Source organism: Catharus ustulatus, chromosome 6, assembly GCF_009819885.2.
Source record: "Catharus ustulatus isolate bCatUst1 chromosome 6, bCatUst1.pri.v2, whole genome shotgun sequence".
Classification (NCBI taxonomy): Eukaryota; Metazoa; Chordata; class Aves; order Passeriformes; family Turdidae; genus Catharus; species Catharus ustulatus.
In genome coordinates, this window is record NC_046226.1 from 38,912,225 (window position 1) to 38,935,923 (window position 23,699).

Here is a 23,699-nt window from a genome sequence, read left to right on the forward strand (position 1 = left end):
ATGGCCAGCAACTCCAGTGCACTGCCCCGGGTGACTTTCCAGACACCAGAGAAACCTGGGGAGGAATCATCACACAGGAAACTGGGCAAGCTGACCATAAAATACAACCGCAAAGACCTACAGCGCTGGCTAGACCTGGAGGAATGGATCAACGCCCAGCTGCAGGAGCTGTACCGATGTCGGGTGAGTAGCTGGGGCAAATCAGACGCTTGTCAGGCAAATGCATCTACAGGTCCTGTGTGTACACAGAAGTTTGCTTGCTCTGCCTCACTGGAAATAGTTCCTTGTTTTCAACTTCCAGCAGGTATCTCCATGGCCCCTCTGCAGCACTCTGGTGCATCAGCAGGCAGGGAAGCTTGCACTGATGCAATCCACCTGGCTTTGAACTGCCCTGTGTTGCACCCACTGAGCAGGTGTAGCTATTGCTCAGCATGAGCAGCACAACCTAGAGAGATGTATAAACCAGGATGATTCTTGTTGATGAACTCCATGTGGTGAGTGGCTTTGCAGTGAGCAGTATCCAAGCTAGCTGGGTTAGAGTGTTTCCTGTTCCTTTTTGACACAACAGTGAGGCTCTACCTGCTGTTTGAATGAGACACTTCAGAATGTGCTGTATCTGCAACTGCAGAGTCTGGACACACTACTGGCAACAGGGAAGAATGGGAAAAAACTTTACTCAAATGTAGAGGTCTTATGCCTTCATCTTCGCCAATCCCCAGAGCTGTCTCCTTGCCTGAGCTTCCCTTTGCACCAGGAACTGTTGCTCCTAAATTTTTCCTGTCTGCCTGAAAGATGTCCCAGTAGGAAAGCTCTAGGAGTGCCTACAGCACCTGAATGGTACAGGTCTTTACTTCAGCTGTTGCATTTTTTCGCTGGGTTAGTGGCATTCAATTTCCAGCATTGCCTGGGTATATTGAAATTTTAACCCTGCACTATCGCTTCTATTCATATACTGTCCTTGGATGCATGACACTTATGCTGGGTGCTTTCAGAAGCAATAGTGCTCTTTTGTGTTTGAGGTAATTCTTTGGAGTGCAGTACAGTAAAAGATTAAAGGCTTCCCCCCATCGTACATCATGATCTTAAACCCATTTAAATAGCTTGATTAAGGGTTTTGCTTTTCCCTCTAGGGCAGTGGCTGATACAGTAAGAGAACTCGGCTTTCTTGACTCCCAGAGAATCTCTATCTTCAACAACAGACACAGATGGGTTTAATGAATTGTGTAAAACTGCTTATTTATGTCCTGGATGGGATGGACTAAATGAACTGCCAGGCCCTTGCTGTCCTGTATTCTGTATTTGCACCCCAGTGCAAATTTAAGAACACTTTTGAGATGCAAGGAAATAAAAGCTGATGATTCCTCAGAGTCTTCCGCTCTGAGCATCAGCAGTTTCAAATTGCAATCAGTGGTGAAGTAGACATATTAGAACAGGTCAGGAATGGTGGGTTTTGTGCTACTTGCCATGATGGTACAGAGAAATTTTTGCCTGCCCAGGCTGATTTTCTGGGCCCTGAGAGCTATAGAATGATGTCACCTCCACAGCTGAAGATCCAGACTTCAGGAACTGCTTCTAAGTCTGTCCTTATTATTGTTGTTGCTGTTTATTTTTATAATAATTATTGCAATAATTTTCTGTGTGATTGTTTCTTATTTGATATTTGTGGGAAGATTCTCATGCCATGTTGGGAGATAAAAATAGTTCATTTCTGTTTTAATTTATGCCTTATGCAAAGAACAGCAGAAAACAAATAAGGAGAAAAAGGTCCTCCCTTTTGCTGCAAATGCATGCCTCCTCTGAAAATTAGCATCTGTTTTGTTAACTAACTTTTTAGATTTCACAAATATAGCTTGCTTAGTAAACATGACTAATCTCTTCAAGTTAGTTGTGAAATTCCAGTTATTTTCTATAGCTTATTAAAACGATAGTAATACATTCTCAGCTGTATCTTAGGCCTCTTGATAATGTATTATGAAACATTATACAGTGCACATGGGAGCAGAAGTTATCAGCAGACCCAGACAGAGAGGCAAAATTCAGTGTGTCTGCAAAGTGCTAGCATGGTAGTTCTGGTGAGTGAAGGCTGCTCAAAAGAGTGGCAGTGACAACAGTGCTTCCCAAACATGACTGCACTGGCATTTAAGGGGCTGTCCTGGAGTTGGTAGCTCAGTTCAGAGAGTCCTTTTCCTGACTGTTGAAGTTTGTTAGAGATAAGCAAGGAGAATGGCTGCTGCTTTGATTAACAGAACATCTTGCCCTTTGGAGAATTACTGCCGTTTTAGAGAGTTACATTTTTGGCACTTTTTTTCCCTGAGACAGACAAGAAGCACTTGGCATGACCAGTAACATGACCCAAGATGGGGTTCTGCATGTGCTACTTTTACTTGCTGAAGCGTACAGAGATAGACCTTTACACTTGCAAAGGTGTCAGAAAAACAAGTCAGTTTATGTTATCACTTCTGTCCTCCAAAGAATTAAGAGCTGTTTACTGTCATCAGAGTAGCTGCCCAAAGGGAATTCTTTTTCCCTACTGCAAAATCCCAGCAGGCACGAGTAAGAAACCCAGCCATGCCCTTACAGGAACAGATTGCCGGTGGATTGCCCTTGCTAGCATCATTTCAGCACAACAGATTTCCCTGCTCCCTGATGTATTCAGGCCAGCATAAGAGATTTGCTACAAGGAACTACATAACATAATGCTATGCCAGGTCAGAGACTGTTAATAGGATCTCTTCAAATACATATATGTGCCTCAGTAAATTACTTGTAATCACAGAGATGTCCAGCAGGTCATCCTGCTCTCCTCTGTGCATTGTGACAATACTATTTAGTTGCCCTGCTTCTTTGGATTTCCTTGTATCCATCAACTTCCATTACAATTGTCTCTTTGTTATCTCTTACTTCGCTCCACCTGCCTTGGCAGTGCAATGTTCCAGGGCCAGAGATTCAAATGCCAGCAAGGTTAGTTCTAACATCACCTCCTGATACAGGGAATGTTATGATGCTTACTGTCATAAGGCCTTTTTACAACAGAACTAAGACTGTGATTTTAAAGATGATTCCTTGCATATGGGAGCCAGAACAGCATCCTCACTAGGACTAAAAACCACAGGGATTTCCTACCCTATCTCGCCCTCCCATCCTACTTAGCTTCTTAACCAGAGACAAAGTCAGATTGGATCAACACCTGTTTTCTAAAAAGTCACATGAAAACTATTACTTTTAAGAAGAAATACTGTGTGGGTCACAGTGCAATATATTTAACTCTGGTTTATTATTTATTCTTTAGTCAGTTGTGTATCAAAGCTAAACAAAGGCTTTCTACTTCCTCTCAGGCTTGGTATCAGTGACTGCTCAGGAAAAGCTTCTTTTTTTCTTGTAAGTATTACCATAAATGCCACAACCTGGCAGTCAGGTACTGCACTGTTCACCCAGTATCCTTATTCTACTGATTACTATACCAAAATATCACTAGTGTTGTGTTGTGAAAGATCCATTTTGCAGTACACTGGAAAAACACAGGCTGCTTTCCTTGCAGAGATTTGTGAAGCTAAAATGTGTCTGTGATTCAGTCTACAAATGTCTCCAACTAACACCCCCATGCAGTACAAGATTATTACTCCAGTCACCAAAACGTGAGATCCCTCTTATGTTAAAGGAGATTATTATATCTCTCTCATCACTATTAGAAAAAGCAAGCAAAATATTGTTAGGTCTTTCAACAGCATAATTATTTTTTTCTCCATTACTGCAAGAAGCCTTAGTATAAATACAAAGTAGGTGAGTGCAATTAGCATAAAAACCTAAAATCTTCTATTATTTATGCCTCTAAGATTAAGGCTGTTGGAGCTCTGTTTGGTGAACTCTTCTTAGAGGAAGGGTGTCATAGGCTGGTGTATGTGGCACTGCTGTTTGATACCTTGAAATGGTCTTCCAATGATGGGTGATGATCCCTGAGCAGTGTAGTGGCTGGAAAAGATGAAGAATGTGTATGTCAGGATGTGTGGCTGTAGTAGACACCACAAAGGGGCTGGAATCCATGCCCTCATTATGAGAACCTCCCTTTTTTGAGATGATTTATATCCTGACCTCAACTTTGCAGCATAGTTTTATTGTAACTCAGCTGCTTAGTTCTTTAAAGATGGTCTCTAGAATTCTTAGAAGTTAGAAGGTTAATTAACTCCGGTGGTTTTTTTTTTCTTTTTAGCTAAGGGAAGAAACAGAGGCAGCAGCTCCTGAACCACAAATTGATCTTGAAGATCTCCTGGAGGTCCCTAATGAAGAACAGAAATTAAAATTACAGGTCAGATAGAGGGGCTTGGTGACTTCAAGTTCGTTAAGTTTCTTCATAAAGACTAGTGACATGTAGGGTAGAGAACAGGTGTTTGTAGTGTTGCATGATGGTTTCTTGTGCCTTCCTTTTTGTAGGGAGGGGAGAATTAGATCAACTCATAAAATACTAAAATGACTCCTCCTTGTTTTTCTAGGAAATCCTCCATGAGTGCTCCAGCCCCACAGAGGTGAGTGAAGCCCATTTACATGCATACATGTTATACTATTCTGTTACAGTGTCTTTACTGCTGCTTGGCTGAGTAGCCAAGACAGTACCATGCTGCAGATTGCTTTATTCATAATGGAAGCTGTTTGCCAATTTATTCTGTGATTATAAAATTACATATAAATGCACATGGATGAACTGAAGGCGGAGCACTGGGGTAAATAAGGAATCATGCTTTACAATCAGAGGAAGTTCTTTCCATGTTTTGGACATCCTAAGCCGATCAGTCTGAGTTGCTATTTGATCCTCAGCATAGAAAAGTCATAGATAGTGATGTAGCTCACATAGCCATTTTTTTACACTGTTAACAAAAAACATTCTTAGCTTAAAACACTTTAGGGTTATGACTGACAAGAATGTTGAATGGCCTTTAGGTTGGACTGGGCAGATAATTGCTGAGCAGTGGCAATGTAGGTTAGTTTGACACATGGATTTTTTTTTTCCTCCATGTAGCTTCACAAGTTTTGACTTTCAATTAGACAATTAAATCCCACAATGTCTAGATGTTTGCAGGCAATACTGTGTGCATGCGCCACACAGGCATTGCTTTTGCTGCACTGTGCAAAATGTGGTCCCCATCACTGCTTCAGCCACATGCACTACAGGTGAACATTCTGCTTGCACATCATCCATCAGACTCCACATGTTGTTGAGCCAATGTGGCTGTGCAGTGATGAACATACAAAAAATGAGATGAATGCATGACTGAAATTCAATCACTGAAACACAATTAATATCACTGAAATTAAACTGGGCTGTAGCAATCATCACAGATACTCTCCTAGCATGGGTTTCAGCAAAGCTGGCAATATGAAATAGTTTTCAGAGTATCTGAGTGTCAGATCTGAGGCAAGAATCCCACATTCCCAGAGCGATAACTGAAGACAGTTTGCTCTCCTAAGTCATAAACCATGAAAGTGTCTTGTGGACAGTACAGTATCTGCTGAATACAGATACTGCTGCCCCATTGGCAAAAATACTACTTTCACCCTGGGGACCTTCAGTCTTGAAGATCTTCAATCTTCCCTTGAAAGATCACAGCAATCTAACTGCAGAAAGAAGACAAGAAACTGAAAGGACTGACTGAAAAGGAATGTATGATCCTAGGCATTTACTTTAAGACAATGGCAACCTCTGATCACCTAAGTGAGTACTCTGGGTTTCCACACAGCACAAATCGTAACAAGCTGCCATACTTTCAGTGACCTTGCCTGATTACAAGAACATGTAGCTATGTCTTTGTGTAAGAAAGGCTGAACACTTCTTTATGGCGATGTTACTTGCCATGCAGAGGGCAAAGTTTGCACCAGTCACATTGCCTTCTGCTTGCAATAACCAGATAGGCCAGTTTAGTTCACAGTCCTTGGCTGTGTCAGCAGAGTAGTCAGGGTTTGTCTCCACTAACTGCTCATCTATCTGCTCTGCCTATCCTCAACCCCTGCTCAACGTTATCATTAGTCCTACATGTTTTGCTCCACCTCTTCTCTGCCAGCCACTTCCTTGTAAACTGGCACAGCTCCAGGATGGTTGGCAATTCACAACATGGAGCTTTACTGGTTCAACAAGAGGGACAGCTTGCTTTGCCCTAGATTGGGAAGGCAGTAGAAGTGGGCAGGAGGTTATGGTGGCAACAGGAAGCAGTGTAACCTAAAAGAGAACAACAGCATCCTGAGGTCATCTCACGGTGGGAAAAAAGGGTATCTGGGATGAAGAGGGTCAGGCTAGCTCCTGAGAAGAAACTAAACATGGCTGTTCCAAAGGAAGACAGGGGAAGGGAAGTAGAGGAGCTTTTAGACCCTTCTCATCCATCACAAGGTCTCCTTTCCTAAGCTAAAAAATAGGTTTGCTCAATATATGTCAAAATTCTGGTTTTTGCTCAATTCAAGGGTGAATGTGGGAATGATGGAAACACTATAGTACTCTTGGGGCTGGTGAGCACTGGAATTAATATGACAACCTTCTTCAACCAATTCTTATTGTAGGACTTCATTACAGAATTGCTTAGTCGATTGAGAGGTCTCCGGAGAGTCACCAATCCTCAGAAGAAATGACCTTGCTCACATGGAAAACCCAGCTTTGGTTACAAGGAAATGTGTATCTTCCTCACAAAGCCAGGATCAGCAACAGAACTTCTGAATACGTTTAGGACTTATTGAGAAAAATCACCAAGTTGGTGAACTTTGTACCAGCGGTTTGAAGTCTCCACTCCTTCCAGATGTACGCACACAGCAGGGAGCTAGATTGTACATTTTCCTGATTCTTAAAGAGTGTGTTAACCTGAGGAACAGGACAAGATGTCCCTCCTTTAGATTCTTCTAGGAATTTCCATGCTGGCCAAGGAGCACTGAATACAGTTCTCAGGAGCTCATCAAGACTTCTTTTTTTCATTCACTGCAAGGAAAACAAGGCATTGGTTATCACTCGTTCATCAACATGGAAAATCTGCCACTGTTAAGCTGCACCTCATTTCAGTCTGGCTTGGACCCAACTGTGATGTCCTGCCTGTTACTGCTGTACCTGACTCTACAGCATTGCACATACTTTGTAAGTCTTATTAACCCTCTGTTATTTATGAAGGTTGGACAGAAAATATGTGGTAGGATGGAAAGAAATTTTTTGAGTGCACTTGGCCTACTTAAGGGGAAGTTTGTGAAACAGTTGCTAAGGCTAATGGCTAATTTTTTTTTTCCTTTTTGTGGAATTTGAGACTTAAGACTTAGAAGCCTTTTCTAAAGGAACAAGGTCTGGGAATAATTTTTCTCCTAGTTTAAAAAGATGTTGGAAAAATACTTATTTTATATTAAAACAGAGAAAACCAGCCATGCACTGCTTGCTTTTGCTCTCTCTTTAGATGCTAAAGACAAACTGAAGTAAAAAAATACCTGCTCCAAACTTCCCTTCAGGGAGTATCTCAGAGCGAGTCTTTTGCAGACAGGTTGGTCTCACAAATGAGCAGTGAAGTAGGGCACAGTACCTTGCTGCACAAACTCCTCTGGCTACAACTAATGTTTGCCTGGAAAAATACAGAGGAAACTACATCCAGCCTCTTAGCGAGTCAGTAACTTGACACATGTGACTAGGAAATAAGACAGCAAACTGAGGCTGATTGCTTAGGCAAAGCACTCTCACATTATGCCCTGTCCCTATGCTGATGCCTGCCATGCAAACACAAGGGATGAGTCTGAGTCATGTCCAGAGGAGCAGAATAGTCAAGGCCAGCTTTTAAGTACACCTTTTGTTTGTGTGGTGAGCCAGGGCAGAAGGGACCAACTGTGGAACCAGAGGGACGTGCAGGTTAGCTAACAAAGACAAACAAGGATTCGTGGGTTGGACCAGTAATATCTTAAATGCATTAGTCTTTCCATCTTTATCAGTAGCAGATTGATAACTACTATCTTGTTCTTTCCTCCTATTTTCCAGGTGTCAGTGAACAAACTGTGGGTTGTGTCCTCTGAGAGGACAAAATCCAAGCTGCAGTAATAACTGATGTAGGGGCCTGCTTTCTTCCACATGCTGTTCTTGTATCTGACTGGAAGTTGGCAAGCCATGGATCTCATGTCTTGTTCTAAGGCTCTCCAAGATGTTCCACTAGGCTGGAAAATGGTCTTTCTTTATCGGATCCAATATATATCTTTAGTAGCCCTGGAAATATACCAATTTTGGCATAAAAAGGGGGTAGTGGGACATGCCTACCCTCATCAAATCTCAACTTTATAAGTAAAGTAGCAACAAAAAAATTAAACCCAGAGCTGCAATGGTTGCAGATCTGGCACTGCTTATGGATGACACGTGCCAAGACTCAGGTAACACACCCCTTGAGAAAGGACAGCAGCATATTGACAAAAAGATGTGAGCACTGGTAAAAAGAGTAGGGTCAAACAGAAGTTCAGGTGGAAGGGCTAGGTGGACAGGACAGTGTCCTAAACTAGAGATGCAATTAGTTACAGCACAGTAGTATAGGAGTTCAGATTACTTACATACCCCACCAACAGGCTTTGTTTTATTCTGCTGAGCTGCAACAGCACAAAATCATGACCTGCCTCTCCTCTGGCCCAAGAGAAATAGTTTCTCCCCTGGGCACTGTTCTGTATTTGCTCAATATGGAGTGATGCAAAAGAATTTTTGTCTGTGCTTTAATGTAGACATTGTTAGAATCAAGCACAAAGCAGGTTCTGAAAACTCTGCTTGACCAAAGTTGTCTTTATTCTTATTCTGCAAGTAGCAGGAGAGGAGTAAGCTGCAGACCCTATCATGTGCAGTTGGTTCTGATCCATAAGGAATTCTGATACATAATGATACTTGAGAGCATTTCAACTGAGCAATGTGAGATCAGGGAAGCTAGGCAACATGTAGCCAGTGGTAGATGATTTCTCAGCTCACTGGTGCAAAAGAAAAAGCAATGTAAGGCAATCAGAGTAACTTTTTTTTGTTTTGTTCTTAAACAGTAGTAAATCATACTTGGTTTGATTTACCTTTTGGCTGTTCTCACACTAGACCACAAGGATAGGTTAAAATCAATGCTGGAAAAATTTCTTTACAAACATCTTCCAGTTAATTTAGCTAGCATAAGCTAGCTAAATTAGCTAGCTTAAGTATGTACATACTGTCTAAGAATGTTGCTTGAAAGGAACTTTGCCCTCTTGATCATACCAAGATAACTCAATGTATGAAAGTTCATTAGCTTTTCTAATTTGGACTCTTGTTGAAGTGGAGCCTACATTTGATAATTCACATACAAATCATTTTGAGAGGGAAAGAAAATCTCATTTTCCCTCATGACTAGCTACAAAGACAAGAGCAAACAAGCTTAATCTCTTTCTGGAAGATGCCAAGCTGTCTTCTGTCCTTGAATAGCTATGACTGAAGTTGATCTGGCCTGTCAGGAATTGATTGGTTACCAGTATCTTTGTTTACCAGCACCTTTTCAAATACAAGGGTAGGAAGTAAGCAACACAGCTAACAGTGCACTGCCCACTTAAAGGTCATGCAGCATTCCTCTTTCACAACACAGATTCAGCTAGGTGTGCTTCCTGCCCATCTGAATACCCCTCTGCCCCTCCTACATGGAGTTCACTGAGGCAACAGCTACAGAGGGAATGGCTTTTCAGGGGAAAGTGATTAGGCTACTACTAAAATGGCCCATTACATGCAGAAAGTGCAGGAGCCACAAAAATGTCCATTAGTGGTACAGAGAAAGCAGCAGCATGTGTCTGTATGACTGAAGAGACTCTTCCATGTATGACTAAGTTCTATTTCAGGTAATGGGTTGGGTGCATTTCTGGATTCCTTGGGATGGCCCCACAGAAACCAACCTGGGAATCGAAATAAACTGCTTCTGGCTGCAACCTGCTCCATTATTACTGCTGTGAGCAGGGCAGGGCTGCCTAACTGCAAGGGAGCTCAAAGTTTTGTTGTTGCGGATGAAGCATTCAAAATGTTGCAAGTATACCAACTCATACTAAGATATTGAGAAAATCAGCATCTGTAAATCAAGAAATAACATTACTACTAACTGCTTGGAGAAGACATAGGCTGAAGCCCAAAGCAGTGGATCAGTTTAGGAGAGAAATAAGAACAGAGAGTTGCACCTTCCCCTGTACATGTAAAACATGAAAGGATTTAACCTCAGACAGAACTGGGCTGTCTTACTATCAGACTAATTATCCATGTCAAATAGCAATGAAAAAGTGTCACTCCTATAACATAAATAACGAACAGCATTTTGTTTTGACTTTTAAGACTGCAAGCTCCTCAGTGCTGTAACTTAAATTTTGTGTAACAGAGGGTTAATTGTGAGCCCTTGCATCAGAACAACTCCGGTAGTTTTCCCATCTACCTGTCCCAAGGAGACAGGCACTGGTGAAGCAAGGGCTGCCAGGACAAAGAAGATTCTCCACAGAAATCAAGTTTTTCCACCTCTTCCTAAGAAAATGTTTTGATGGCACTGCTGGATATGCTTGCCATTTTTAGTATGTTAACCTGAAGTATTACTATTTACATTGTTTGAATCAGGTTTCTGGTGAAGAGTCTGATCCAGAGCAGCACGTTAGCAGAAACCCACCTTCAACAGTGGTTTCATTCATTTGCTGTCCTCTGACCAGAGGTGCAGGTAAACACAGTTTCATCACTTCACCTTGGAGGCACTGACCTTAAGCACAGGGGGCAAGGCAGACAGCTGGGAGTGGCAGTGTCAAACCAGACAGGCAAGATTCATTGGAAATTCCCTGTCAAGGGCAAATCCTTTATTTTGTTGCAATTGGAATTTATTGGCCTTAGAGAGCTCTCTATTTGGAAAAAGCTCATCTTGATGGAATAATAGAGCATGTTTACAACCAATTTAGTTGGGTATTTGAAGCAATTCTGGGTGTTCTGGGCACTTGTGCCACTTACATCTGGATTGTCTCCCAGGGGGGATATGGACAGAAGAAACCGAGCTTCTCTCATAACCAGATGAAGAACATCACACAGGTAACATCTTTATCCTACCAGGGACCAAATAATAAACGAAGTCAAATCCTGCTTTCAGACTAATACACAGCTCTTTCAGACTAATATATTGCTCTTACAGATGACAAGACCTTGGCACAGCCACTGCAGGCCACAATACTGTATCAGTAGCAGATAACCTTTTGAAAGGATCTTTCCTTTCAAGTCAGTGAGCAACATTGCCCTGTATCTTTTCCAGACCTGCCACAAAAACATTTCTGATGACTTCACTATTCTTCATTTCTTTCCCTAAGTCACTTGACACTAGGACTACCATAACATAATAAGAAAGCAACACTTTGTTAAGGGCTATCAGACATTTTCAGGAGAGACTTTAACCACAGGCCTCTATAATAAATAATTTTTATTATGGTTTGAAAGTTCTCATAACACATGTGATCACAATGCCAACATTTTTCTCAGTGCAAAGTGCTTTGCTGCCTGTTGAACCAGTGTATAAGCTGTTAGTAAAAGCGGGAAGTTATTTATCAGCCAGTCAGTACTGCCTTAAACACACATCTTTACTGCTACCCACATTGCTTTACCATCTGTATTTGTGGACTTGCATCCACCTCCTCATATCAAGTCATCATTTATCCCCAAGCAGGCACAGCAAACCCTGCACTTCTCAGATGTATTTGTGAAGACAAAGTCACATGCCCTCCAAGCCTCTCTCAGATTACAGCACATCCTTTAACTGTCCAAAACATCACCCGTTTTGGCTGCAAATCCACTTGGATTCTTCCATCTGGCCGGCTCCTCTGTTTTCCCATTCTCCAGCTCCTTTTCTGCCCATAAAGAGTGTGATCACTTCTGTTTGCAAGGAAGATGATAGCGGGAGGTGTGGTGGTCCTTCAGATCAAACTCCTCATGGCCTTCCCTGAGAAGCAAATACAAAATGCAGTCAGAAGCATGTAAATACCCAGATCAGAAACTCACTCTTAGTCACTGCACAAGATATCTCCCAGCAGCCCTTAACTTATCCAAGGGTTGTGAGGACCAGACTGGCAGCCATGTGGACTAACTATCTAAGATATTTGCTTGTAACAGAAATTGTTGAGGTGCTTTATGGGAAGGTCTGCTCATCCTTGTCAGCTGGATTTGAAAATGACAACAGGTCCTTCTGTTTCTTTCCCTCTTGAAGAGATTCATCTAACTCATGGCTCATTTTCAGGACTGTGTGATTCCAGAGACATTAGTAACTGTGACAACAGACAGAATGACAGTCTCCTCCAGAAAACTCTGGAAATTAACTGCAGTGTATTGGCAGCTGTCTTAACCATGCTCAGGAGCAGGCAGTGTTGAATAAGATACAAGTCTGCATCTGCAGTGTGTTGCTGATACACTCACCTGCCAGGCTGTTAAATCTGCTTTTACTGATGTTTGCTGTCAGATACTTTCATTTGTATGCTTTGTTTTTAATAATCTAACACTGCCAGTCATATGTTTTCTGAACATTTTCATATGGTTTTCTCTGACTGCGTTTGCATTTCCCTAAAAACACATTTGGAGGAAATAACAGAGTATGCACAAAAGCATCTCTTGTTATCCTAACCACATTTTCAACAACCTGCTGTCTTAATGTCACCCAGCACTAATCTGAGAACCCAGCCAACTACCCAATGATTTTGAAGCATGAAAAAAAGAGAAGTCACACAACCTGTTAGGAATAGCTTTGTATTCAAAGGAATTAACCCTCCAAATCTGAGACATGAAAGTTTTGTCAAAAATCAAGCTACACATGTTTCAGAATCAAGACTACAGGTGATGCAAAGCCTGACTGGTGAAAAAAGGCTCACATGCACATATCTCAATTAAGAATTTTTTAATATGGTTTAGGATTGCAAAGTCTCAACCTAAAAAGGTCTCAGGAATTCATACTATCTGATCTCCCCCTTTAAGGGAATTCAGCCCAGGTCATCCATCAATGGCATTAACAAGCCACAGGAGTCACTGAACAATGGCCTCATTTATCCCATCCCACGTAATGCAGCACATCAGCTGCTCCAGAGAGCATTCAGACAATGTGCCCAAACATGCACTGAAGCATTTCTGCCAAGGACCAGTTCAGTCCCCGAAGCCTGGGACAAGTACTGATCACACAAAGTATTTCTCTAACAACTAGCATTCAGTTCAAATCTGGATTCCTCAAATCTTGCTTCCTACTGCCTGTTTTCCTGCCCAGTGAGAAAAACACACAAAAGGGGCTTTATCTTTGACCCACTTCCCAGGCCTAGAGGAATTGTGAGACTCACCAAAAACAGCACTGGCAATAGAGGTCCCCGTCACAGCCATGGCAGCGCAAAGTGGCATCTTCATTGCAGATGCAGCACCAGGGTAACTCATCCTCATCGCTATCATCTGCCTTTGCAAGAGCTGTGGTGGCTGGAGTGTGGCTCTAATTCACAGAGAAAACAAGAGAGTGTTCAAACCCCAGCACAGACAATAAAGGACTTTAACTGTAATGCATGATGTCCACAGTTTCCTCTCTGTTGATCCTAAGGCTGTGAGATAAACTTGCCCAGAGCACAGGGACAGGCCCCATATGTGCCTAGATTGTTAAATAAAAACCCAAGGTACTTGCTAGAATTTGTGTTTGAATCTATGTTGCTTTGAACGTAAACAGGTATTCAGCCTCCTTCAGTGTCTATAGTGACGTACACCCACATTGTGTGTGCTGTGTTAAGGGCATAAAGCCCAGATATTCTGGCAGGCACCATAACAATACCAGACAGTTCCTGTTGCAAAAGCAAAAGATCAAACAGTTTTGTTGAAAGGGGCTAAGTGGGAAGGGAAAGGAACGCAGAGGTGGGGATGTTGTTTTCTCCCTGTTGTAGAAAGGAAACTGTGGGACAAAGGAAGTCCTTTGCCAAAAGGCCCCTACTATTCATTTGTACCTGAGGCTGAGACAAAAAAATCTTCTGAAAACATAATCTAAATATATCCACACAGCCAACTATGGTCTCCTTCTCTCTTGCAGAGAACTCTTGTGGAACTGAAAACACACCGAGACACAATGCCTAGTTACTGGCAAAGGCAGCTTCCTGACACAATCTTTTCCTAACACTATCTTTTGCATCAGTAATCCCAGAAATGCAAGGTGTCATACCTGAGATGGATGTTTTTGATAATGCTTATAATTATATAATTTCTTATACTGGGAGCAGGCCTGACAGGTGCCTGTGAGTCACAAGTGCATTTAATTCTTGTCATATTCATTAGAGATCATGTATATATTTCCACAGTAGGCCAGAATCCACTCTAAGCATAGGATATCCTACTACTAATTCTTTCTTCTGACATTATATGAGAACCTGAACAGTAGAATACTATCGAGGGGTTCTATTCTGCACATGCTGAAAGCATTGGTAAACCTCCCATTTACTCTGGTTAAGATTGTATATGGTATGAGACCATGGCCTTGTTTAACTAATTATAGATATATATATAAAATGTATAAGTCTCTAATATCCATATTGTGAGGTGTCTACCAACTTCTCTTGGTTTACACGATACTGTAACATTCAACACAAAGCCAGCTTGAAAGGAACTGTAATCCAGGGAACAATTCCTTTTATAAGTACAAAGATGATTCACAGCTGAGCTCAGAGCTGGTCTGCCTTGCAGAAGCTGCTTGGCTTGTTTGGAGAAACTGGTTGGTTAATTTTCTTTTCTGCATCAAGCCTAGGATACAACAAACTTCTGCTGCAGAACTGTACTCTCCTGACACTCTGGAAGATTTGAGACATTGATTCAAGAGATCCTGACTAGTTCACTGACCTTTTGCTTTGCTTTCTTACACAGGTTCTGTTGTGAGGGTCCTGGTTGGGTGGTCTGATCTGGGGGAATGTTGAATCCACTTGCTTCATCCAGGGCGGCTTCCTCTGTGAGCTGGTAACAACACAAAGCAAGAAATCTCTTGTTTCAAACACAGCTGGGAGCCTCATTCCAGGCCCTAAACCTCCTGCACTTACTGCTCTCATGCAGTAACACAAGATGACAAGTCTGAATGCAGCTGGGGTTACCCAGACAGATGTAAGCTCACTCTGCACTCGGAACACTGTGTGTCCATTGTGGACAGTCTGCAGCAGCCAGGGTCTGCAGCTCAAACACTCTGCAGTGCAGCTAGCAGGCCCTCAAGCACCATGCTAATCACACTCATGTGATATACCAGACAAACTTTAGCTCAGGTCTGCCTGCAAGACAACTCAGAGACATTTTAGGGAGAAATGTAGGTGTAAGCTGAGCTACACAGCACACATCTCATCACTGGCTGGAGGAAAACACAGAATAAGAAGTGAGGAAGTACCAGCAAAACGTGGTTATACAAGAGACACATGCAGACCACAAGAGAGACCAAGCATGAATGAGAAAGACAATGTGACAGACTAGAAATACTGTTGTCAATTGCCTGTCAAATAGTTGAATGGCCCATGGGAGCTAGTATCGGAAAGTAAGGAATGAAACTCTTCTCGGGAACAGAAACACATCCTTTGTATGCTCACCAGGTAACACACACAGAACATGACCAAGAGGAAGAAAAACAGCTGCCACTTCTGACCTGTTTCAGCACTCTGCGAATGGCCTCCTCCTCAGCCACTTCCTCATCACTGTCAGGGAGCTTATAGGTTTCCAGTGTAACTGTAGGAGTAAGAAATGTGAGACTGTAACTCACACCTGCCTCAAGCCTTGTGCCCACAAATGTACCAGAGACAATTTTTGTGGTGTGAGCTGGCTGTATTGTGGCTCTGACCTTTTAAGGTGTAGATTCCTCAAAATGAACCTTACTGTTTATTTTTAATACTTGGAAGAGATAATGAAAAGATCCCCACCAAAACCAGAGTTTTGGTTTTAAAAGCTTTGTTAATCTCACTAGAGCGTACTAAAATTATCCCAAAGAAGGGTGCAAAACAAAGCAGTCTGACCTTACAGTTGCAGCCTTCACCCTCAACTTAGAGCGCAGACAGAACCAAATCTCAGTCTGTTCCTCAGATCGGAGGAATTAAATGAATAAACACTAATAAAGAATTTAGTCTGTCATAGCAACTTGATTCCTTTCGTGGTACTGTATTCTCATCTGCTACCCACCTTTCTCAGGGTCCTCGCCTTTGAGTGCTGCCAGTCTCTTGGCAACCTGCAGGATCTTTTCCTGCCTAGTGTTCTCTTCCCGCAGTTCAGCAGCAGCTTCTGCCAGAAGTTTATTCTTTTCTTCCTCTAGCTGTTTTGGGTCCAGATTTGCAGGGCAAACATTATCTTCACTTTCCCGATTGAGATCATTCAAACTTTGGCTACTAACAGCTGCAGACAGACACACAGAACACACTAGTCATTCAGCAGCAATGTTTCTTGGGCACAGAAAACATGACAAATAATGCTACAAAAGCAGCTTGCTGCTCTCCATGAAACTGGATAACAAGAGGAAATGGTGTGCCAGTAGGATCTTCATTGTACATGAAAGGAAAATGAGCTAATCTGTGAGATTACAGAGAAATCAATACAACCAGAAGATAATGGTATGCCAGATTCTGATGTTTTGCAACAGTGCACAGGTGTATTAGGAGTAGCAACAGCTCCTCTCCAGGGAGGAGTCACTTTAGAGAAACAGAGAATCTGAATAATACAACCCTGACAAGAAGGAATCATCTCCAAGCAAAGACACTGAGACCCAGTGTGAAGCCAGATGGCTCCTCTTGGTCAGTGTGGGGGATTATCAGGGGAAGATATGGACAAACTGGATACTCAGCTCACCTGTAAGTTACATAACAAGGCACAAATTTCCTTCTCAGCGTAGCACATCCATTACCACACATAAACAGGTCTTTAGAAGCCAAAACAGATACCTTGAGGCTGAACTCTTGGTCTGTAATGCTCATCAATGGCAACCTCCTCAGACAGTTGAGTTAACAGATCATCTGTTTGCTGGACCAGACTTCGGGTATCAGGAGGTTGGTGCACCTAAGAAAACAGGGGAGTGTGGGAAAAGGCAAAGGAGAGGAAAGTGGCATACTCAATCAAAGGAGAATTTTGGCAACCAAGATCACCCTAGATGGAAGCAGCATACAAAGATGCCTCCATTGACATCGAGAATCTCAGTTTACAGTTATGTGGTGAGAGATTTGTAAGGGTTTCATTTTCAGAGGTGCTGAGTGCACACAGCTCTAAGAGCAGTCACCCAAACAGGCAAAGGGGAGCTGGATGTGTAGGAATACATGCTCCTGGGTCCCAACTCCAGCTCTGACACAAACTCCAGTGTAAACAAAGTGCCATTCTCAACAGTGACAGCCAGCAGCCCCGTGGAGACCTATGATAACAGCTGGACATGCAGCTGAAAGAACCATAAGGAAATGGTATCTCGGGGGACAAGATCATTCCTATAGGCTTTTAAGGCATATATCCAACTGATTCCTCTGCAACCTCAGACAAATCATGCTGGGCTTTCATATCTAAAAAAAATCAACAGGATTCTGCCCAGCTGGTATGCAGCAACAACTAGATGATGTAACTGAAAGGTAGCGCTTATAAGCCTCCAACACAAACAGCTCTGATATGACTGACCACTCAGGTCCATAAATGAGTTGAGAGTAGAAAATTTTAGCATCTATTGTGAAAAATATGCACATGAACTACATCTGGCATAAAGGAATGTGTTGCATTCAAATTGAAGCAGCAAACTGGTAAAGGCTGGTGATTTGCTTCTGGAGCAATGACAGAATCAGGAAACAGAGATTTCTGAAGGAAGCTATCTGGATACAAAAAAAGGTGAAGAAGGAAGAATGGTTAGTATGTTGTGACACCAGTTACTGTGTCAGCTCAGAATAAATTGCTGACTAAAAGCTGAGGGAGCTTACAGGTCTGGGAGCTTGGGAAGGAGGATCTCTCCCCTGCAGGACAGCCAGCCGGTCCTCCATTTCCTGCGTGGATGGAACAGGTCCTCGGCCATCCTCCTTCAGGGCTGCCAGCCTAGCTTCGATCTCAGCCTGAGTGGGGATGGACTCTGCAATTCACAATAACCCAAGCGAGGAGATTATTCTGTTACCGAAAATGAAAAGCTACATGTCTTTTTCCTCAAAATTGTATTTCTTTCTGGAATCAGACTCTGAACACCTGAGCACAAACCTCACCCAGCCCCAACATGAATGAGGGGTCATACTGCAATGACTCAAAGACTACCCTAATGCTAACTGCTATCCCTTTCTTCCAAGTCCTTGCCTCCTTTACAGTTTATCTCCCAGCTATAACACAAGTATTAGGGTGATGTCACCTGGAAATCAGCTGACTTGGGATTCTAAGGACAGGCAGAGAAATAAGTGTTATCTAGGGAGTTCAGTCCATTGGTCCCACATCTCTGAATGCAGTTCCAGCCTTATCAGACTGAAATCCTCCTCTGCCACATAAAGGATGAGAGGCAACGGCTGCAAGTTATTCCATGGGAGGTTAGATTGGATAGTAGGAAAAAATTGTTTCACAGAAAGGGTTGTCAAGCACTAGAAAAGGCTGGCCAGGAAAGTGGCTGAGTTACCATCCCCAGAGGTATTCAAAAGATGTGTAGATGTGGCACTTTGGGATATGGTTTAGTGGTGGACTTGGCAGTGCTGGGTTGACAGTTGGACTTGATGATTACATGATAACCAGGTAACCACTCTGAATAGTATACTTTTTCTTTTAGAGACCACATATAACACCTCAAAGCAGTCCTAGAACCTGACAGCTGTGGATGAAAATCCTTTTCCTTCTCTGTGAGACGAGGCTGGTCAAAACATAATCTCACAGAGAATGGAACTGCTGCTGCCCGAGACTGTGACTCACAGGAAACCTTCTTCAAAATAGTTTGGCCAAAGACTATCATTTCATTCTACTCCAAGTGGGTTTGACACAGGATTTTACCCCAAAAAATGGAAAACGGGGAAATGATTTTGCAGGTTAGACACTGCTCCAAAACTGAGTAGTACTTTCAAAAGAAACCCCAAGAAGCAAAATGAAACTGGAACATTGATCTAAATTCATTGTAGAAGTTGGCCATTGTGGCAAAAGAACTTGGACACTCTGTCCTATTTTAAGCCTTCAACCCCCTAATATCACTGCTCCTTAAAGCCCAGTACTTCTCTCTCCCTCCAGGTTCCTTGTTTCCCAAATAGTAGTGTTCCCACCCAAGATATTTATGGTAATCTCTAAAACTCACTTGGTTTCCTTTCCTCCCTGAGCCTCTCCAGTCTCTCTGCAATAGCTCTGTCCTCTTTTGAGAGCCCCTGGTATCTGCAGCCTGCTTGACCTGGGGGTTTTGCAGCTGCCTTCTGTTGGTCTTTCAGCTGGTTTTGTTTAGCCTCAAAAGCTGCTACACGCCTGTGATAAGGATGGAAAAAATACATGACAATTGAGAACAGGGATTTTAACCCAGAGAAAAGAAAACACCCTCTGTGAACCCAACAGGCTATCTAAAGAATGCCAGTGCAGAACAGAAATTAAACCACTCTCTCCAATATCAGCACAATAAAGTACTCCTAAGGGCAAGGAAAACCTTAGCTCACAAAAACACCTGACAGCACTTCCCAGGAGAAAAGGAACATTTCACCACAAGGTTCCCGTTTCCAAGCCAACTCTGACCAGCTGCAGATAATTGCAGGCAGGTGGTTGTTCAGGAGTCCATTCAAAAGAGCATACCCCCCCAACCCTTAAAACAAACAACCCAAACAGCAGAACAAAAACTCCACTCTTAATCTAACTCTGAACAAGCAAATACCCAGACTACAAGCCCCACTTTTGCTGGTATCTGTAGGGGAAGAGGAGGGCCTAAAAGGCTCATCTACAGTAGAAAGAACTGCTTGGCAAGTGCAACTCACTTTTTGTAGTTTTCTGGTGGTGACCATTTTGCTGAACTGCTTTGAGATTCCTCTCTGAAAGACAAAAATTATTTCTCTGAACTCAAGATACTTGCAATACTTGACAATACTGACAATCACTTAAATCTCTCACCTCAAGAGGAATCAGTAGGTGTTTCTTGACCTCTTAGTACAGCCCCTTTCTTAACCTCATTAACACTGAGAGGAATCAGCTTATGCAAGGGATTAAGATAATATAGCTACAAAGGACAGCAGGAGACTTCAACTCTGTCCTTTGGTCCAGTTGTTTTGCATCTGGACAAAATGTGATTTAAAATGGTCACCAGTGACCCAAAAGAGGTGGGGCTGAAATACCCTTGCCTCCCACAGCCTGCACCTCCCAGTGCAGAGAGCAGGTAGGGAGTACTTAGGTAAGACTCCCAGTGTAATTAGCTTCCATGCAGCAGGACACTCTGGAAGGAGCTGGGGCATGCAACAAACACAGAATTATATAATGTGCAAGTAAAACAAAGCGTTATGAAAGTTATTATATAACATCTTCCAAAACACTTGAACACTGTACACCACAAACATGTATAACTCTTCTACTTTGCTGTGCTCAGGCTGAGGGACTAAACTAGACACTTATGTAAGTTAGTTAGCACATTTTATTTGTTCTTAGAAATCACAGCTAATAAGGCCCATATGGTAACAACTGAATGCAACATTGCTGGAATGCTTTCCAAAGCTCTAAGGCTTCAAACCTGAAAGCTATTTGCACGAAGAACAACAACATATGCAGCTTACAGAACTGCAGCCAATGTGTATTACCTCTAGGACAGGATGCCATCCAGAGGGACCTGGACAAGCTCAAGAAATGGGGCCTTGGGAATCTCATGAGGTTAAATGAGACAAAGTGCAAGGTACTGCACTTGGGCTGGGGTAACCCAACTCCTGGTATCAACACAGGCTGGGGGACAAACAGATCAAGAGCAGCCCTGCTGAGAAGGACTTGGGAGTGCTGGTGAATAGGAGGCTGGACATGATCCAGCAATGTGCACTCACAGCCCAGAAAGGCAAACGTGTCCTGGGCTGTACCCAAAGCAGCGTGGCCAGCAGGACAAGGGGGGGATTCTGTCCTTCTATTCCTCTCTCATGGGACCCCACCTGCAGTGCTGTATCCAGCTCTGGGGCCCCCAGCACAGGATGGACACAGGTATCACGTGTCCAGAGGAGACCAGCAAATTGATTAGAGGGACGAAGCACCTCTCCTACAAGGAAAGGCTGACAGAATTTGGATTATTCAGCCTGAAAAAGAGATGGCTCCAAGGTGACCTAACTGCAGCCTTCCCATACCTGAAGGAAACTTCCAGAAAAGAGGGAAAAGGACTTTTTTAGAAAAGCATGGAGTGACAGGACAAGGGGGAATGGTTTTAAATTGAAAGAGTGCAAGTTTAGATTTGATACTAGAAAAAAATTCTTTACTTTGGAGAGTGGTGAAACACTGGAACAGGTTGCACAGAAAATTGTGGATCCTCATCCTGAAAGTGCTCAAGGTCAGGCTGGATGGAGCTCTGAGCAACCTGGTCTAGTGGAAGGTGCTCCTGCCCACAGCACAGGGGCTGGAAATAGATGATCTTCCAATAGTTCCTTCCAACCCAGGCCATTCTATGATTCTATTATCTACCTGCTATCCAGTTAGGGAAGATTGTTCTTCTGCTGTAGTTCTCTAGCACTGATATTAAAATTATGAGAAAAAAAGACCCAGAAGAAATGCCAAGACAGGCAGCCCTGTTTTCTTAATGGCTTTGAAGTTGTAAGCGGACATCAGAAAATTTCAAAACTGAAAAGACTGAATACTACCTTTCACTGTTTTCAGCAGCCCATGTAGATGAAGACCTTCACTAATGAGGCTCATTTTAGACACCTGCAGAGCCAGAAAATTCCCCTCTCACTTGCTATATGAGAAAAGTGAGGAAAAGGAACAAGAGAAATGCAAGAGAAAAAGGAGGACACAGAAAAATTGGTTGACAGAGGGATTCTGATGTACATCTGTGTTCTTGTGTTGCTTGTTCAAGTTTATAATCCTGCTGCTACTGAATTACATGTTTTGTTTTCAACAGGAAGTCTACTGGTTATGTTTGCAAATAATTTTGTTTTCTTTTAAAAGCAGAAGTTTTATAGATTTTAGGCTACAAAACTTTATGTCTTGAGGCCACACATAACAGAGATCCCTCAACAAGGAGGAATTATATCATTGTTTGCCCACAGATGTAATAACACTTTGAACATCTTACTGTCAGGCTACTCAACTATACACATCTGAGAAGACTGCCAGAACTGCTAAAGGGGTGTAGATTTCTGGGCAAAAGCACAGCGTGGCTTAACCTATCTAGTTAAACTGTCCACAGAAATTCAGTGTCCATCCATAAAGATTTAAACCTGATGCTTTCAGACTACTTTGTCAACCACAGAGAACAAGTACAAATCCTGAATTCTATTTTAGGACTGCACAGCTCATATAACAACAGTTCAGAGACCTCCTGTCTTGAAATTCCAGGGTACAGGCAGCATCCATGCACATGTGGAATGCAGAGCTCTTCTGCTGCAGAAGTCTGCAACACCACATGGAATGTAAACTGAAGGAAAAAAAAGCAGCAAACTATCTTTGGGTTTGAAACTGTCTTTGGTAAGAAACACTCCCGTCTTACCCAGTTAGTTTTCCATAGCACTGCTTGCACACCTTCTGCTGAGTGTTTCCACAGCGGGGAACAACAGCACTGAAGCTCCGGCAGCCCGAGCAGAAGGACCGTCCGCAGTTCTTGCAGCCACACTGCAGAGACAGGAGAGAGGGGCAGGACAGGGCTTCACCACCTCGGCACCACACACCCCCCATGGCTCCGCCAGGCCGCATGCAGACACAGGGCCGAGGCACACACAGAATAATGCTGGGGCTAGGCTGATATTTGTGACAGAGCTGTTTCACCAGCTGCTGCTGAAGATATGGAGACCCAAGAGCCTTGGAGCACCAGCACATAACTCCTGCTGGGAGCTGAGTCACCACTTCACCCCGTAGGATAACGAAGTGTGTGTGAACTGTCTGAGACCATGACAGAATCCTGGATTACAGGGATGGTATTCAGGGACTCTTTTTTGGGGGGTGGGGGGTCAGTAATTTCCCATATTTGAAGACAATATCGGAATTAGGCACCAGGAGAGCTCAGTAAGCAAGGACAACAACGCCAGGATGCTGCCCGGGAAGCGTGTCTCGGCGCCGGGCGAAGCAGTTCCCGGTTCCCTTCTCAGCCCCTCGCACTGCGGGGGAGGCACCCGCGGGACCGGCCCGCTCCTGACCCCCCGGAGCCGGACTTGCCTCTTTCTTGAAGACAGAGAACTTGGACGCGCACCCATAGCACCGGCTATCCATGGCGCTACCGCCCCGGCCCGCCCTCAGGCACGGCGCTGCACCCCCGCTCTGCCAAGCTCCATGTTCCCCCCGCGCTGTGCCTGCCTCAGGCCCGAGGACCGCCGGGGAGCGGGGCTATCACAAGCGAGGAGGTGCGGACACCACTCTCCCGTCTCCTCAACACACAGCAGGCGGCGCACGGCCCTATGGGAACTGTAGTCCCTTGCTCCTCCTTTCCCCCCTTCGCACGCCAGGAGGCTCTCTGCGAATAAACTACACTGCCCAGGGCTCCACACGGGCCCAGCGCCGGGCCGGCTGCGCCGCCATCGCCGCGCGATGCATTGTGGTACGTGCAGTCCGGTGCCCCTGCCCGCCCCCGCCGAAGGCGCCATGTCCTGGGGGGCGTTGGCTGATCTCGGGTGTTAATAAGACA

General features: G+C 43.5%; 2 protein-coding genes across 2 annotated transcripts; one reads left to right on the forward strand and one right to left on the reverse strand.

Annotated features, from left to right (window-relative positions):
* On the forward strand, nt 1–11,925 carry PPP1R14D (protein phosphatase 1 regulatory inhibitor subunit 14D). The gene is made up of 4 exons (XM_033062420.2): nt 1–183; nt 4,208–4,303; nt 4,488–4,520; nt 6,541–11,925. Exons 1-4 carry the CDS (start codon nt 1–3, stop codon nt 6,607–6,609), a joined length of 381 nt encoding a protein of 126 aa, XP_032918311.1. The 3' UTR covers nt 6,610–11,925.
* ZFYVE19 (zinc finger FYVE-type containing 19) lies at nt 11,391–23,455 on the reverse strand. The gene is made up of 11 exons (XM_033062419.2): nt 23,234–23,455; nt 22,572–22,693; nt 19,882–19,935; nt 19,224–19,384; nt 17,893–18,038; nt 16,885–16,999; nt 16,133–16,342; nt 15,606–15,685; nt 14,825–14,935; nt 13,300–13,442; nt 11,391–11,924 (listed from the first exon to the last, which is right to left on the reverse strand). Exons 1-11 carry the CDS (start codon nt 23,285–23,287, stop codon nt 11,852–11,854), a joined length of 1,269 nt encoding a protein of 422 aa, XP_032918310.1. The 5' UTR covers nt 23,288–23,455; the 3' UTR covers nt 11,391–11,851.
* Between the last annotated feature and the right edge of the window lie 244 nt (nt 23,456–23,699).